Source organism: Neltuma alba, unplaced genomic scaffold (assembly GCF_004799145.2).
Source record: "Neltuma alba isolate B1F8T4 unplaced genomic scaffold, ASM479914v2 tig00000105_pilon, whole genome shotgun sequence".
NCBI classification, from domain to species: domain Eukaryota; kingdom Viridiplantae; phylum Streptophyta; class Magnoliopsida; order Fabales; family Fabaceae; genus Neltuma; species Neltuma alba.
Genome location: NW_021631921.1, coordinates 761,255 through 779,957, shown reverse-complemented (window position 1 = coordinate 779,957; position 18,703 = coordinate 761,255). Strand labels below are relative to the sequence as shown.

Here is an 18,703-nt window from a genome sequence, read left to right as displayed (position 1 = left end):
TTGTATTTGTCTGCCTTATATGAGATAAGATTAGGAACTAAACATAAAAACCTCTTTTAATCGAGATTTGAACTTTGATTTATCATTTTATGAGAAATTAACTTTTTTCGGTGGGACAAAATTTTATTGTTTTGGTTATGTTACTTTTTCTAACAAGTACATTAAATACTTACTTATAGCTAATTTGATTGACTAATGACTAGATTTTTATATCTCACTACTAGTTGTTCATAAAACCTATAAATAAGCATCATTTAAGTTTTGAATAATGAATTGATTGTTTATAAGTGTTGAAAATCTTATTCTTTACTTAATTCGTTCAATTTAGAATTACTCTTCCAACTATCAACTTAGTGTTTCATTGTATATTATCTAAACTTTTGAGGATTCATTATCAACTTAATCTCATGACCTTATCTCATTATTGCTTGAGAGACGCTCAGAATTAGAGGAAATCTTTAGGGGATCAGTCTACTTCAAGTGTAAGGCAGTGAAACAGAATTGACATGTGGTGGTCAAATGGATATACTGAGCTTATGTGAGAATTTGGTTTAATCTTGCACTTAAGTAATTGGAGCTGAGCTAGAATAAATTATCTCTGTTTTATTTTCCTGAACTCAAACTCTCATTATTTATACTTTCTTTTTCCGCTCAAGTACTGTTAACACTGTTACTATAATTTTTAGAGAAATTTTTTTATCCCCAATTCACTCATTTAAGAAAACAGCCAACTTTCAGCAATTTGACCAGGATATAAACCCATCTTGACTTTATAAATCAGTGGGAACCCAACCATTACGTCCATTTAATTTCTTTCCACATTCTCTCCATTTATTATTTTTATCATTGGATTAACATTCAATAGTTGAGATTTACTAAATTATAAAATACTATTATAATATTAATTAAACAACACAAATATATAAAGCAATCAGAAATTACTATGCATACATTACTTTTATAGATTTTTATTTAAATATTTTGTAATTTTTTTATCCTGTGCTGTCTCATTATAATAATATCATAGTATTTTTTATGTACAGGTTAAAGTTATTTATATATTATTTAATATTACAATATTGTTATAATTTATTAAATCTCAACCATTGGATATTAGGCCAATGGGTAGGGATAGTAAACGAAGAAATGGGGAGAAAAAAAGTTTAAATGGAAACATTCTTTTCCGAAATACAGCATTTGAAATTCAGCATTCCTAAGATGAGCAATGTCGTCAAATATAATGTATAAAGATTTCATTAAGTATTCATTATTTCCTTCTTAATTGTGTTTGTCTTGGGGAATCCATCACATAACTCACATTGAAATATTATTCTAAAATCTTTATTCACGTTTCAATTTTTGAAATTTGCGTTATAGTAAAGCCTTCTTTTCTTCTCCTCCCACGAAAGTATATGCTTATTCGTTCATTAAAAAAGCTTTGCTAGCTTAATTAATGGTCTCATGAATCTGTTGGAACAGCTCACTGCCCTTGTGAGTTGTGACCACTTAGTCCGAGCCCAGAGTAGCTCCAAACACTACGCCGAAATAAAAACGTTAGAAAGGACGAAAGAAAAGGACCAACATAAAGAAACATATTATAGTATATTTATTTATTAAGTGTAACGGATCCATTCTCCAACTAAACTTGTAAGTATTTACTAATTTAGGCAGAGATGCTTCCTCTTGAGAACGAAAAGATTGAAAAAGTTTTAAAAAAACAAAACAAAACAAAAAAACCAACCAAAAAAAAATCCATGTAACTGTACCCGGATAGGCAAATTCTTTTACCTGTGTCCAGACATTAATTTTGTAGCTACATAATCATATGATTCAAATATTCACAGGTTAGAAAAAACCATAAAATATTTCCCAGTATAAAGTCATGCGAGGTTTCACTGTTTTCCTTAATACAATTCAGAGAGAAAAAAGACTAGTTAGGAGGCATGGAGCTCAATAAACAAATCAACTGGCAAAAGGTTTCTATTCTACGCCCTAAAGGAGTTGAAGGCCAAAAAAAAAAAAAAAGGAACTAAAGGAGTTATTTCACAGTCATACACTTGGCGTCCATATGGGTTGCCCGGTAGGACAGCATAATGCAGAGACTTCATTTTGAAATGTTAAATGCATGAAGACTTGGTTCTGAAGAAATTGAAAAGTTGCACTAGCATATGTCTGCTGTGAGGATCTCAAGGAGGCATGGTAGTTCTTTGGCACCCTGACAGAATATTATAACTCAACTGATAGTTTCAATGACTTGCCAATAAAGAATAAAATAGAAGAATATGTGCTATATTACTCGATACAAGCTTATTTTAACCATTTCTTGCAAGAGCTCCGGCAGCAAAAAGCAGATTCCTCCGGGAAAACTGCACCATGAGCAGGGATACAGACTTCAGCATGATTCAGGACTATCGATGGGTAAACATGAAAAATAAGGAATTTGAACACTTACCCGCAAAGAGGAAACTGGGGTAGATTTGGTCGGCAGAGTTTTTAATGATCTGAGTCTGTTAGTACTCCCGCTCCTGCAAATTACATTTGACGACAGTAGTAATCTTTGGTGGGAAAAAAATTCCCGAGACATTGATAGGCTGGAATCTGTTCATACTCCTCTGATCCTCAATGTAAGATCTAATTTAAGAATTAATGTTAGTCATATATGTAAAACCTATTTTACATGTTTATCAATTTTTTTGCTAATTAACCCTATTGATATTCTCTCAACAACAATCAAATAAAAGAAGGAAAAGGAGAAATTAAGAAAATGATTAGAAAAACGTGTTAGAAAAAATATATTAACTAATTTAACTACATTTTTAATCTACTAATCTACTAATTAATTAACTAACTTACATTAAGAACAAGAAGAGGATTAGATAAACATACTTTTCCTCAGTCCTTGGAAGTTTTACACTCGTAGTCACATCCCATAGTTTCACAGTGCAATCAGCGGATCCAGATGCAAGAAGAGTACCTTCACAGCTGACACATCCAACAACAATGTTAGGGGCAGAGGCAGGAAGGGGCAGAGGCAGGATTAGGATGTGGATATGTCTGAAAAACCTTCAATCTATGATCCAGTTTCAAATATCATAAGATCACCTGAAGGCAAGTGTCCAGACACATGAGGTGTGACCAACCAGAGGTGCGAGGCAGCTGCCACTAGAGAGGTCCCACATCATGATTGTACCATCTTCATCACCAGATGCCATGTAGCGACCATCAGGAGACATTGCCAAAGACAAAATCATACTCCTATGACCGATGAAAATCCGGACACACTCCCCACTCTGCACATCCCATAATCGAACTGTTTTATCACTGGAGCCAGTAGCAATGTAGTTGCAGTTGGTATGCCATTGCACACACTGGACAAGAGAATACAGCAGGTAAGCATTCGCAGAAGAATTTTCAGACTTGACAATAATAAATCCAAGAGCTTTGCTTGAAATTGAGTTTTGACTAATTACAATCAAGTCAGAGAGCACAAAATGAAAAGGTGGACTTCATAACTCACATCAACGTCAGACAAATGCCCAGCCATTATTCTTAATGGCTGTATCCTGTCCATGGACCAAATTCTAGCAGTTCTATCGTGTGAAGCACTGGCAAAATAATGCCCCACAGGACTAAACTGCACCAAAAGAAAAGCAGCATTTTAGAATACACATACAGACAATAATTCCCCCAACCCCCATTATGTCAGAGTAAGGAAAATGAAAAAGAATAAAACAAGTCTAAAAGTTAAAAAAAAAAAAAAGGGCAGAAAATCATGTATGTATACGATAATATTAAAAAAGCTGCTGTACTTGAGAGAATAAAGCATAAGGGTGAGTAATAAATAACAACAGTCACCTAACGGGGCCTCCAACTGATTCCAGAGATCAGATACATTTAAGAATATTTAAACGTAATAGAGGATTGGTATGAGAACTAAGAAATTTGTTCCCTCCCAAATAATATTAGATTAGAAAAGTGCTACATTTTTATCTAGCATCCACATGGCATTGAAAACAAGACCAGACCGACTGGTGAACTGGTCCAAAATGTTACCAGGATTTGTTGAAACCAGATTGACCCAATCAAGCCCATGTTGACCCAGTGCAACCTTGCTAAACCAGCGGATTGATTGGGATCAAGTGGTCAACCAGGTTGGTCAAAATCAAACTAACAGTGAAGAAAGGGAAAACAGAAGGCAGATTGAAGAAGAAAGGGAAGACAGAATACAAATAAGGAAGGAAAATAAGACATAAGACAAAAATAGGAAAGAAAGACCCAACAAGACTTCAAAGAACCCATTGTTGAACGTCTTTTTTCCTGTTTCTGACTCTCTTTCTTTTGAGTTCTGTGCAGTGAACTCATTAAAATCTAAATTGAGGTTGAGTATGGTTGTCTTTATTACGCTGACTTCTACATCAGTCGGATGAAACCTCCATTGACACTTTTAATCTTTCTATGCATTGATGTTAAGGCTCACATGAACACCTTGAGAAGAGGATGAAGAGAAAGAAGTCTGCAGAACCTAGGGATTTCAATGCATTGGACATTTGATTTTGTTTTTCAATTTACTTCTTAAAAGTGAAAACAAAAAGGTGAAAAGATGACGCAAGAAGGATAAAAGAAGGCGTGTTGGGAGTTGCAAGAGTCTGCACATAATAGTTCAGTGGCTAGGATAGTGGACGGGTAATTAACTTTTCTGTTTAAATATAGAATGGACAGGTTATTACATTGGGTGGTTACAAAATCCAAAGGGTATGTGCACGAGTCTATATATTTGATTTCCAAAACAAATCTTTTTTTCCCTTTTAATATAATATTTGTTAGCTGAAGTTATACTTCTTGAGTAATAAAAAAAATTATATGGTGGAAGAGAAAAGTAAAAAAAATTATTAGTTATAGATTTTTAATTATTTCAGTTTTATTACTATTTTAGTATGTTTCAACTTATTATTATTTATAAATTACTTTTTATATTGTAATTTAGACCTTTATTATAGTAATTTAATCATTACAAGTTTGACCACCAATCGACTATTAACCCTTAAATTAGTACCTCAACTGGGTCAATCAATAGTCCAGTTTTTCAATGGCTATGACTCTGAGTGATGACAACATCCAAGACATCTATTTCATAAAGTAGTAGGCTGCATAAGGAAGAATGCATTAGCAAAAAACTAAGGGTGCATCACAGAGAGATAACTGGGAAATAGAGAGGCCAAACAATTATTGGAAGTTATATTAACTGGGGAAAAAACGTGTATGGTAAAGGAACAGAAAGATGCATAAAAGGATGTGAACCACCTTTTCTACAGTATATAGGCACTATAATTATTCTACATGTGTCATGAGAATACACGGGTGAAAAATCAGTTGAATTTAGAAAAAAAAATTAAGGAAAAAGGCTTTTACCTGAACGTCCCAGACAGGGTAATTGTGGCCCTTGTAGCAAACAAGGTTTGCATTAAGTTTTGTGTTCCATAATCTAACTGCATACATGTATGAATTAAGTCCGAAGTTGAAAAGTTCGAAGAAACAAAGTGACGATAATAAGATAAATACCAAAAGCAAAGAACAGTCAGTATAAACATACCAGTCGAGTCTGCTGAAGAGGAAAGAATAAAATCCCCAACAGGGCTAAAACTGGCTGCATAAACTGGCCCTGAATGACCTTGAAATAATGTATACTGTCTTCTCCCACCACTTTGCCCAAGTACTTGTTCATTTTGAGACGTGTCATTCTCACCCTGTGAAAGAGCTGAACACAAAGGAATTAATTAGTGGACTATTACATCAAGTAAAACAACTTAATATGAGCACGTTGTATTGCTCCAGACACACAAAATCTTCCCTCCATATTTTTTTTTTCAAACCAAGCTTACTTTGTCAAATAGCAACTTAATTTTGGTTTTCATTAACTCAACTGTCATTTTGGTTTGGTTAAGATGCCCTGACACTTTCAGCAGTAGAATAAATATTTGAGCTCAAGAAGTGCGAATTATATGGGAATAAGAACATTGATAAAGACCATCGTTCAATTGAAGGACCAATTATTACAAATATAATAACTAGTATATGACTTTTCAAATGATGGAAATACAGTGCCCACAATGCCACAGGTCATATGAATCAGCAACCCCACATCCCACCAAAAAAAAAAAACAAAGAAAGAAAGAAACTTTTCCCTTGCATTCTTTCTTTCCCACCGGAAGTACTTGAACAGATAATGTTACCACAAATAGATTAGGCGGTGGATACCTTCCTAACAGCAAAAGAATCCATCAAACAATTTCATCACCAAAAACGACATTGCATAGAACTTCTTCCGTCAGGGTAGTAGAAATCTCGAAGGTACTCATTAAAAAACTAAAGGGTCATATGGGGCCTAAAAATTTTATATTTTTATATTGATATTGATGCTTTCTTAGAATTATCAATGTTCTGTCCATACATCCACAAATTTTCAGCAAAGAACGAGACATGTGCAGTTAAATATAAAAATTAAATGTGATAACTACAAACTTACAACTGACAGTCTGTTGTCCAAGCTTTGCCATATCCCAAACCTACACGTACGGGTTAGAGATTACCAAATCAAGCAAAATAACCCTCTCAAAACCAAAAGGAAAGGTTAGAACTCTCTTCTATTGGAAGGTCAAAGAAAGAAAGTCCAGAGAAAACCTTCAGTGATGAGTCAGAAAACCCTCCAACAACCAACGAACCATCGTGGGATATTGATGAGCAGCTTAAACTGTAACAGTTTACCAAGAAAATAAGCATTAAGCAATAGAGTTCAAAACATAATCAACTAACGCTGATCTGCCAAGCATTAGAACATTACCCATTATGTGTATTGAGAAACGTGTAAAAGCTAACTGAAGGCAGTGCAACACTACTCAATTGTACGCGGTTCCTTAAATCTTCAAGGATAGACTGTTCTACCTCTGTTGGACTGCAACAATGCAAAATTGTATAATTTAATGGAAAGTAATTACAAGATTTACTAGTTTATAATTGAAAAATCAGACCTCCAGTTCATGTTGACACCTACATTTTTTGGGTACAAATGTTAACACCTTCACATAGCTAACATTTGACAGCATAATAACTACAAAATGTTTTAATAAAGTATAGAAAGAATTCATTGTTGGGTCTTATGAAACAGTGTTCATCTTATGTTTTGAAATAAAATCACTACTTGCGTTTTTTTCAGCAACTATTCCAACTGAAAAGGACAAAAAATACAGCCTTCTGCTTTGATGCAGAGCCTACATGTAAATCGAAAGAGGTTAAATGAAGAAGTGGACTTCAAGAGTTAATACATTATGGGCAAGGGAAGTTCTGGTTTAACACGTGGTGCTGCAGGTATAGTACTAGCATCAGGTTTTGCGCTTTTCCCAGATGCACTTCCACCCTTGTCCTTTTTTACTTTCTTGATTGAGGCACCTTGCTTTCCCCCTTCAATTGATCTTTTCTAGAATGCTCACGTTAAAAAAACAAGAAGTTAAAATCATTCAAAAATAACTTGAGAAGATCAACCAAAATAAATTCATATTTAACTAAGGCAATAAAAGATGTATTCAACAAGAAACTCGTGCATCAGAAAGTGCAAGAATGCTGTTCAACATGCAATATCAGATTCCAGAGGACAGGCATGATGGTTAAACGTATTAAGGTTTAAAATCAAACGGTACCTTGTTCTCTTCATTGTCCCCTTCTTTGGCTTCCCCTTCCCCCTTTTCAGAATCGGAAAGCAAGGCACCAGCCTTCTCTAGGCGTTCTTCTAGAGAGTCTTCAAGCAACTGTGGCAGGATTACAATTTACAACCAATTAATTACCTAATAAGGCAGTAACAATCAAAACAGCCAACTCAACACAACCCCATACAAAAAATGACCGTACTTTTGAGTTTAAACTGAACACTAAATCAGATATACACCAAGTTTTCACGGTTCAAGTTTTCTCTTGCTACTCTCTAAACTGTGGCAAATTGTGGGTCATTGCATTAATAGCAGATTAGCAGAGCCAACCAAAGTAATAAAATGCAATATTTGCACTTATTTCTGGGATTTCAACATGCATGACGTTAACCTTGTATCATTAGTTTAGCAATATGTAATTTTTCTTTTCAAAATATATACAGTTGCATGTTTTTTCACAACCAACAAACCGCAGTCATTTACTATATATACTGAGTTAATTTCTGGTGTCACTCCCAATTTACCCCATCCCCCTTATGAAGCAGAAGACTACACATGGTCTCCTATGTTAGTTTTTTCATTTCCACACCACAGAAACCAAGGGTTGGCCCAGTAGAGACTATGTCAGTTTACAATTAGAACTTGAACATTAATACCATGCATCATTCCAAGCACTATGATGGCACAATTATTACAACGAATGGCACCATGTATTAGAAGATAGAACAACTGATTTAGTGCTTCCTAAGTTAAAGTTTTCACAGATCAAATCATATTCTCATCCTATGGTTGTACACTGATATCCACACCACGGAACTAGATCCAGTGAAGATTAGATCAGATTATTATTGGAACTAAAATTCATTCGAAGCACTACAAAGGCAGTTGGGATCACATTAATAAAATTATCGTAAAAAGAATAATTTCCAACATTACATGGTCATGTTTTGTACACATAATAACTAACTAACCCCCCAATGTATTTCTTTTTGATTTATCTGATTTGCTGCGTCCTGGCTGCTTCCAGAGAGCGTAACAGCCTCTGGATCATCAGAAATTGAGCTAGGTTGTCCGGGAGTAACTGCAAATGCGGAGGGGAATGAGTAATACCAGCAATATTAACAAGTACCACTGAAAAGATAAACTTAACCTGAAGAGAAGTACCTTGGAAGTCAATGTGCTCATTAATTATACCAAGTACAGTGGTGGATTGCGTATCGCGGAGATGTTGCAACAGAAGCTGGTGGGAATACTGGCAAGACATTTACTCATATCATCTTTCCCAAGAATATAGCTCAACTTTTTAGTTAAAAAATGAAAGGACCATTCCTTATAATGGAAATTACAAAACAACATATACCTGTATTAAAGCAAAGGGAAATTAAAAAAAAAATGATTAATCAATTTCAGCAGATTCCAAGAGTTATTGTGGCATTGATGAATATCTTGTTATTCTGATTTTTTTTAAAAAAAAATTACGTTTTAATCTTCAAACAGTGTATGACTTTATGTCTTCAAGAAAACCTCATCCACAGAGGTGAGAGTAGAACACAACAATAACATAGCATAAAAATAATAATGTGGAAGTTAAATCCCAATTATTTTAGTCATAATGTTGGTCAAATTTCAATTAGAACATATCTGATAGACTGACCCAGAGGAGTCAAGAAATTACCTGACATATCTTTATGTTGAATTTGCTCTGTCTAAGTGAATGAGCGAATTCCATTTCCTAAGTAAAAACATTGTCAGATTATCTAAAGCTAATGATCCAATAATAGAAGAAACCAAAAGTAGCAAATTTAAGGTGGCAACCAACCTGCAGATGAGAAGGAGAAAGCACACCTTCCAACTTCTGAAGGTCTCGTAAGTGCATCATCTCATGGTCTTCACGGAAGGTATTGAAAAAGTTCCGGGCTGAGGATATCAACCACAAGCATATAAACAAAAAGTAATATATGTTACATGGAGAGCTCATATTGGAAAATCTGCAATCTCTGTGACACAAAAAAAATTAGTGCATATGATAATTTATCTATACCTTCTTGGATATGCCCTTTTGCCACAAGATCCATAAAACAATGAATAAACACTGGATAAAGCACACGCAATAATTCATGCTGCAAGGACAAGGCAAAAAATGTAATGACAGCAGAAACTGAACATAGCAGTTTCAAAAGTTAAATTCAGATGAAAGAGTAATTAATAGGCGTTTTACCTTGTACAAATCCAATGAACTATATGCCCATGATCTGAGTCTGCTATACCCATCGTGAAATCTTGCAGGACCACTTTCTAACCTACAAATTAAAGGATATTCATTGAACCATATTAATGGCAACAATTTGAAAAATAATCTGACGGGTAGGATTCACTCAATGGTATGGCCATGTCCCAATAATGCGCCAGCCTACCCTTTAGCACTTAGATAACTATGTTCAAGTTTGAAAATTATCTTCGTGCAATAGTTAACATGTCAGACACTAAAAATGTCAAGAACATTTATAATTACTGGCAATAAGAGCATGTCATCAGTGTGGAAATACAGAGGCCTGTTAGAATAGAAGTCCATTCGATCTACAGTCTTCCTTCAGCTAAATAATAACTTTGACTTTTTCTTTCTTTATCATAAATTGCTGGCACACGAATATGTTATTTCCTTTTTCTATTACTGCTTTCTCCCAAAAAAATGGATCCAAACTATATTTTTAAATTCACATTAGCATTGAAGTATAAGTCACTCAGATGGGCATGCAAATAGGTTCGGACATCTGATCCAACACAAACTAGTATTGTTGATCGAAAGCAGAGTGGGTTTAACATATAAATCCAATCCTCAAACTTTTGAATATCCAACTATCAAACAAATAGCGCCAGCAGTCTGGGAGGGCATCTCAATTATGCGAAAAGACAGAGTCAAAATAAAAATTCTCATATGCCTGCCCAAAATCACATTCTTTGCAACTGAAGGATACTACTTCAAGGCCGTTAAGCATACATTCTACAGGACTACAAGAGTGAAAATCTGAAAACCTTGAGTATGATGTACTACAAGAATTAGACAAATGGTATGAACTGTATGTTATCCATTGATCAGAACTCATCAAAGTAATGTTTGTCTCTAATACAAGTCAGTTATTGGCATCCTCCATCCGACTTGGTTTAAAGCGCTGGGGCAAGGCCCGTAAACTAATTCTTATCATCATACTAACAGTATGAATGCTTTCACTGGCTGTAACACACAGCTAATTTCACACTTGTACCCAAATCCCAGCAAGTTTCTTGGCTAGTAAACGCCGGGATGGAATATCAACGGCACATAAATTTTGCAAATCCAGTTCATCAAAAAAAAAAAAAAATTGCAAACCACGATAATGTAAAATTATTCAGTATGAACTAACGTCCTAACATGTCCTATCATAACATACCCAACCCCTAGGTAATACTGCTAACAAAACTAGTATTTGAACAAAAGTTGAAAACTGACTCAGCGGAACGCATGATGTTTGATTATTTATGATGAAGATGACCGAGATCATTTGTCAGATTTTATATACAAGTTTACTGTTTGAGCAGCATTACCCTACCAGAGTAGCAATTAAGAGCATACCAAATCATCTGCAAGGACACATTCCTCCAAGGCAAACCGTAAACGCATAAATTAGGGGCAGCAAAAAAGATGAAATAAGATAAAACTGAAATGGGGCAAAAAGGGGGAAAATACGTGGAGAAGGCAAGAATTTGCTTGGCAATGTCGGGTTCGATAAGAGAATTAGCGGAGGAAGTGTTCTTATTCTGTTGAAGTTCCTCCTGAAAAGCATGCTCCGTTTGAGTAAACCCTTTCTTTCTCAGGTACGCAGTGACAAAACCCAGTATTTGATCTTCGTCCATTCGTCTCTCTTAGCCAATTTGCCAAACCCTCACTTTCGCACTCGTAGGGAAGAGCTTCCCTCTTGTACTGTTATGCTTTCGCTCCGGAGAAACTTTTTAAGAGCCGTTTGATTGGACGAAAGCTTAGCTCAGGAAACGGAAAGCAGCCTCCTTTCTATCAGAAGACAAAGAACAGTGCAGCAGATGGGGAAGAACCATTCCTTGGATCGCAGGAAAGCCGTTGAGGAGGGAGACCTGGCTGCAGGAAACGAGGACAAGGTAAATTAACGACGAACAATCTGGTATTAAAACCCAACCCGGTTGGCAGTGGATTTCACAATTTTCACTCGATCATTTTGATTTGGGAAAAAAAAACGACAGAAAATGAAAATAAAAATTATAAATCCCAAATCAAGTTTGACAACACAATTATATTCAGTATTAACAAGTCTGAATTTATAAATAATAACAAATTTTTGTTGTTGTTCCTCATTTGGTATTTACAAAATTTCAGTTTTTTTTTTGTTATCGTCCCTTTGAAAAAACAAAAAAAAATGGATAAAAATATTTATTCAAATTTAAAAAGACAAATAAGTAATGCAAATAAGTGAAAGGATTAAGGGGCTTGAAATATGAATTTGGAATTTACAAAATTTAATAGAAAGACTAAAATGTCATTGAGAGATGAAAAGCATTAAAAAGTTTTGCTTTTAGGTACGATATTTGTAAAATAATTAACAACTTTCAAATTGAATTTGAACATTTTCATAATGAGTTTTGCAATCTATTATTAGTCATATACAGACTTAGTAAAATTCAAAAGGATTGAATTGAATAAAATTACTAAATATGTGATGTGACTAACAACTTGGAAAATGAAATAGATCATTTCCATAACACATTTTGTAACCTATTATTAGCCATTTCCAAATAATTTTACTAAATATATAATGTAATTGACAACTTGTAAAATGAATTTGACCATTTATATAACATGTTTTGTAACATGTTATTAGCCATTTCAAAACAACTTTACTAAACATATAAAGTGATTGACACCTTGAGAAATGAATTCAACTATTTCTTTAATGTGTTTTGCAACATATTATTAGTCATTTCCATACTTTGTGCAATTTGAGGACATTCGGTTAGACAAATTGACTAGACATATAATATGATTGATAATCTAAGAAATGGATTTGACCATTTCATACTATTGACAGTCAATTTTCACTAAGTATAACCTCTTAGGGGAATTAAATAATGAGATAAATATTTTTAAGAAATTAGTTGATAGTAGATGAATATATCTAAAGTACATCATAATAAACATGTTAATAATAACTTTTATGATTTGCTATATTTGTAATGAATTTGACTATTAAAGTGATGATATTTATCAAAAATTAGCAACCATATGACAACAACTACATTACATATATATTCAAATGAGGAATGAGGAAGTCCAGGTATAGATATGTGTTCTTCAAGTGGCATGAAAAAGTCAAAAGAATAGAGAAGTAATCCATTGTATAATTGAAGAATGGTAATATGAGGAACGTGAAGGTAATCAAAATAGGAAATTTAAACAATAGGTGAACCGAAGTTGGGCGTTCGGAGAGGGATGACTTGGAAGTAAGGAAAGGGTCTATAATTATTTTTTAAAAGAAGGACGTTGGGAACAATGTGAGGGAGAGAGAGGAGAACTCTTTGATTCTGACAAAAATGGAATAAGAAAAAGGAAATGTAAGTAAATTGTCAAAATTTACAAATCCCAAATTAATTCTTACAGACTTATTTACCTCCTATGAAATTAGAATAACTAATATGAAATTTTAAAATTGAAATGGTATTTATACGAGCTTTTTTCAAAAAAAAAAAAACAATTGTTGAGAAATTTCTCATTGCAATATTTATCGCCTAAGGTACCTAAAGTTTTTTACTTATGTGCCACGTATCTTTAACTATGTGTTAAAGACATATTTCATAAAATTAAAAAGAATTGCATGCAACCAAAATGCTCTGTTACAACCCTTCAAGGAGTTGAGTTCTTGAACAAATTGTCTGGTCAAAAAACAAGTTCTTAAACAAATTTTAGTCATATTTTGGTGGTAACTGTTTCAAAGATTAAAGTATGCTTAGTAACTTTATTTTATTAGATTATGTGTCATTTGTGGGATGATATTTCATTTACTTGTAAATTAATAATTTTTTATTTAAATATTACTCTTCTAAGTTATAAATATTTTTTAAATTTTAATTATATTATTATTACTACTACTACTATTACTATTATTATTAGTAACAGTAGCAGTAATAGTAGTAGCAGTAGTGGCAGTAGTAGTGGTAATTGTAGTAGTAGTAGCAGCAACAATAATAACAGTAGCAGCAATAGTCGTAGTATTAATAGTGGAGCTAGTGGTGGTAGCAGCAGCAGCAATAGTAGCAGTAGGATTAGTAACAATGGTAGTAGCAGCAGCAATAGCAGTTATAGGCGGTAGCAATAGTAGGTAATAGCGGCAATAGCAGTAGTAATAGCAGCCGTAGTAACAGTAGTAGTAGTAGGACGATCTCAATTTAACAATGATAAGACCATTAACCCTTAAATCAATATCTAAATGGGTTAAATAATTAAATTGGCTTTATCTTTTTATTTTCTTAATTATCAATTCCCCTAAATTTTGACTTGACAGTTAGAAGTTGAAACAAATCGCATAAATCTTCTTCTTCTTTTTTTTTACTGATGCATAAACTGGAAACAACTCAATACTTATTATTCTTGACTCATAACAATTCAATATTTATAACTTGCTAATTTGAAGCAATTTAGCCGATATAATCTATTCACTCAAGTCATCAACCTATGTGCAAAAGTTTGAGATAAGGATGTCCTATCGGGAATTTACTTTAAATATACTTTAAGTGTGACTCATGTCACTTCATGTCACGTGTCTACTTTAAGTTTGTTTTAAGTCAAAGAGTTCTAGTCTTGTTTTAATAATTAAAGGTATCTTTACCTTTATATTATGTATCTGTTTGGAATCTTTGCTTTAGTGTTTGTAATAATAATTTTAGTTTGTTTGTCATATTGTAATCCAAGGATCTATGCAAATGGAGCTCTGCCAAGTGACGAGGCAGGGATGAATTGTATGAGCTTCATTATATAATACAAGTGTACTCTCATGAATTCTCTCTAAGCTTCTTTCTTTTTCTGAAAACCTAACTTATAATATCTTTCTTCTATCATCAGAGATCAGAGATTCTGAGTATGCTCTGTACTTGCTTTTTTAAGAGGATCATGTGTATCAGAAATAGAATCTAATAACAATCTGTGAAGGTGTGATCAGTTATAACTATTTGAGTTTTCTTAGTTTTAGTATTCAAAAACAAGAGTCTTAATGTGGCCCTTTAGATGAGTTGATGTGTGTGGTCCTGCTTGGACTAAAGTTTTGAATATCAGAGTATGTTAACTTAGTTAGTTTTAGGTAACATGCTTGTAGTTTTAAAGGCAATGTTCAAAGGCTAAATAAAATTAAGGGTTAATATAATTTTGAGTATCTCAAATTTGACCTCATTTTAGTTTTGGTCCCTCAAATTTCAAGCTATAAGTTTTGGTCCCTCATGAAATAAAATGGTCCAGATTTTTATTAAATTATAAGGACCACTGTTTTAGATGAAAAAAAACTTAATGAACCAATACTTATGGTTTAAAACTTGGAGGAATAAAACTAAAATGAAGGAAAATTTAAATGATAAAAAATTGTGTTAACCGTAAAATTAAAGTTTAAAATCTAAAAGTTGCATTTTCTCTTATTATTTTTTCTAGTATGCACAAGTATCCCATTATTACAAGCAATTCTGTTCGAAACACTACCGAACACTAAATGTAGACACCTCTCTTAATGATAATTGAAATCTTGGTTTGCCAAGATTATGAGTAACTAGTCACTTCCACTAAATTTAAGCCTAATTGGTTGCATTTTCTTTTATTATTGTTGTTGTTCTCATTCTATAAGCAAATTTTTTTGTACAAAAAGGTGTAGCTGAGTTGACTTTTCGAAGCTCATCAAGGTCAAGACCTCTGGGTTTTGAGAACAATTACAGAGATACTTATATATTGTCTACCAACAAGGCCCTCACAACGACAGCAAGATTCAAGCTTATGACCGTGCGAATTATAAGCCAACTCCTTATTAATTAAATCAACTTTTATTGGTCTTCTATGAGCAAATTTACCTCGTTGGGCACTTTTTTTCTTTTTCTTTTTTTTTGGGTTTAAATTGAAAGGGCGCATTTGTTTCTGTTAATGCAATAACGAATTTGCTGGATAAAATCTCACTCAAAAAAAAAGAAGAGAGAAACGAACTTAATGGGTAAAATAAGGTCGAAATAAAGGCCATGCCTTTTTGTTTTGGGCCGAGGCCTCAAGTTGTTGGGCATTGACCCAATTAATACTTTTGCTTGAAACTTCATTTGAACTTAGGACCCATCCAATAAATAAAATTTTCATGGAGGTGCCAATATAAATAAGCTTAGGACTTTAGCTTTAGATTCATGTTTATTTTTGTTTTTATTTATTTTTCAATTAGGTCCAATGTATTTTCTTAGTTGTTCTCTAACAATGACGCAGCTAATTAGGCATGCATGATTAGGTTGCTGAATTAACTGCACAAACAAAATCATTGAAAAGGCTTTATTTGCGGTGTGACATGACGGTTTACAAATTTTTTTTTTTTTTAAAAAAAAAGGAAGACACATTCCTGTTGCATCCCTCTAAATAAGATTAAACAAATCATTAAATAAAAATTATGAGACAAAAAAGAGTTTTTTTCTTTGCCAAAGACAAAAAAGTGTTTAATAAATAAAAAGTAAAACAATACCAACGCCAATTATTTTTATTTTTAGGTTAAATTATATAAAACTTTCCTAAACTTTGAACAACATACAAATAATTCCGTTAACCTTTTGAACTTAATAATGAACCCACCTAAAGTTTCAACCCTGCATGGATAAACCTCAGTCATCAATGGCCCCTTAAGTTATGTTCGCTCTAATTTTTAATATAAGATCTAGTTAAAATTTAAATTTGGTCATAAATATAAGATTTCAATCAACTTTGTTTTCTAAATCTATAATTTTTTATCTAAAATATTCTTATTAATTGATTGTAAGGAATTCTCACTAAGAGATTATTCCAATATACATAATTAAATAAAATAATTTAAGAAAGTCAATATAAATTTAATTAATCTTTTTAATCTTTTTAAATTAATTATCTATTTCTTATATTAAGAACTGTATATAATATTTTTATATGTATATAAATACACGTAAAAATAAGTAGCGAATAGAATTATTATGAGAGGAGTTATTTGTATAAATGTAATAGTTTAAGATGATTCATGGTAAAATTTCAAAGTTTAAAAAGACTACTATCCATAACATAAAGCGCAGGGGACCTATGCATAATTTTGCCTTATATATTTATTAAATTATACCTAGGGATCGAAATTTTTAACGGAGTCCATAATTGAATTTAAAAATTCACTATTAATATATTGTCATTAACTATTAAATTACTTATGAATTCAGAGTGTATGTATGAAAAAAGTATATTTGAAAACTTCTTTCTTTTTTGAGCCCCTCAATAATATTCAAATTAGGCCTTGTTAGTTATTGTTACTGTTACTAATTTCGGATGCCATGTGATTATGGTCTTAATAGATACGATTTAATTTAATCAAACTAATATTTGAAAATCCAAATTAATAGATTCCTTTTAAGGTTAATGACAATTGCAAGATACTCTTATTTTTTAGGTATGCACCAAGTCACTAACCACTATCAACGTCAACTTTATGCTTCTCTTCGGATTGTTTTTTTTTTTTTGCCCCCTCAAAAAAGAATTCAAAGTGATATATTCAATTTTCAATTTGATTTGAATATTTCAATTCTTTTACAAGATGATATTTTTAATTACAGAAAGAAATACGCACATTATTTCAATAGTACTAAATCTCATATAGTGTATGAATGTATCTGTATATTTTTTTGGGACTGAAGAAATGTATATGTGTGTTTATTTATTTAAAACTAAGTAGATGATCTGCATATTACAGGGTTTGAAAAATAGGTTACGTGTTACCATTTACAATTTACGAATATGCAAATTATTATAATTGACTTTAGAAAATTAAAAGTATTTGAATATATTAAAAATTTTTACATGATAATGTTTGGCTCAATTTGATTCCACTACTAACATAAGTAATCACATTTTAAGATTTTAATGATAACAAGACATGGTCTAAAGACATTCATTTCAAACTAATCGAACCTCTTTTCTTTTTTGCTTAAAGAAAAATAAATTAAATTTTTTTTAGATTTGAATCATATTTTTAATATTTCCCCATCGGTCCAATAATTTAGGGTACATTTAAGCCATCATTAGACTGATTAACTATAAAATCAAGAGCACAAAAACAAGTTTGAATATTTGAGAGTCTACATATTACTAATAAAAAGGTGAGAATCAAACAAGATAATGGTCCGCAATAGTGTTTTATCCTCTTGGAGATTTTTAAGAGTGTAATGCAACACATATGTGATGATGTTACGAAACATAAGAATTTAAATAAAAAAACAGGTCAACTTGTGGGTTGCAGGTTGTCAGGCTCTTTTTTTGCACTAATATTGCCAATTTTAATAATGACTGATTAAAGTTTAAACTTTTGTGATTTAACCCCCCAAAAAAACACTTAAGTCAGCTTTAAAACATTATGTTTAGCTTGTTAAATATGATGTCTTCGGCACCAAAATTATTCAGAATTTAAAAATTAATTGGTATCTGGCAATGTACACATTAATATTATGTAACCATATTAGCAATATTGAAATTTACACTACACTAAACACATTATAAGTTATAGAGTTTTGAAAATTTAATACTACCTCCGATCATAATTATAAGAGCCAATTCACTAATTTGAGGAGATTAAGAAAGTAAGTTGAATTAGTTATTTGTCCTAAATAGGTGTTGTTTTTCCTAAAATATCCTTACTAATAAGTGTATTGACTAGAACTATTATTTAGAAGGGTCTTTGGAAAAAATTATAAATATGAGAGACAAAGTGAAT

The 18,703-nt window shown here is 32.4% G+C and overlaps 1 protein-coding gene across 3 annotated transcripts; it reads right to left on the bottom strand.

The window, feature by feature from the left end:
* Nucleotides 1–1,757: 1,757 nt before the first annotated feature.
* Nucleotides 1,758–11,789, bottom strand: LOC114744882 (transcription initiation factor TFIID subunit 5). 3 transcript variants are annotated; one of them, XM_028933114.1, is made up of 20 exons: nt 11,422–11,788; nt 9,916–9,997; nt 9,739–9,817; nt 9,517–9,614; nt 9,373–9,429; nt 8,862–8,949; nt 8,669–8,778; nt 7,692–7,799; nt 7,320–7,471; nt 6,839–6,949; nt 6,679–6,748; nt 6,524–6,563; nt 5,591–5,755; nt 5,410–5,486; nt 3,518–3,634; nt 3,103–3,368; nt 2,887–2,982; nt 2,453–2,525; nt 2,297–2,366; nt 1,758–2,215 (listed from the first exon to the last, which is right to left on the bottom strand). In XM_028933114.1, exons 1-19 carry the CDS (start codon nt 11,586–11,588, stop codon nt 2,313–2,315), a joined length of 2,010 nt encoding a protein of 669 aa, XP_028788947.1. In that variant the 5' UTR covers nt 11,589–11,788; the 3' UTR covers nt 1,758–2,215; nt 2,297–2,312. The 3 variants fall into 3 exon arrangements, with proteins under 3 accessions (XP_028788947.1, XP_028789010.1, XP_028788890.1); XM_028933177.1 differs by having other exon boundaries at nt 1,758–2,366; nt 8,862–8,937; nt 11,422–11,789; XM_028933057.1 differs by having other exon boundaries at nt 1,758–2,366.
* Nucleotides 11,790–18,703: the final 6,914 nt, after the last annotated feature.

Coding starts and splice junctions, on each gene's coding strand:
- LOC114744882 (XM_028933057.1), bottom strand. CDS start 11,588: ATGGACGAAGATCAAATACTGGGTTTTGTCACTGCGTACCTGAGAAAG. Junction 6,749..6,838: donor TTTCTCAATACACATAATGG/GTAATGTTCTAA, acceptor AAACTGTTACAG/TTTAAGCTGCTCATCAATAT. Junction 3,369..3,517: donor GGCATTTGTCTGACGTTGAT/GTGAGTTATGAA, acceptor TCTCTTGTCCAG/TGTGTGCAATGGCATACCAA.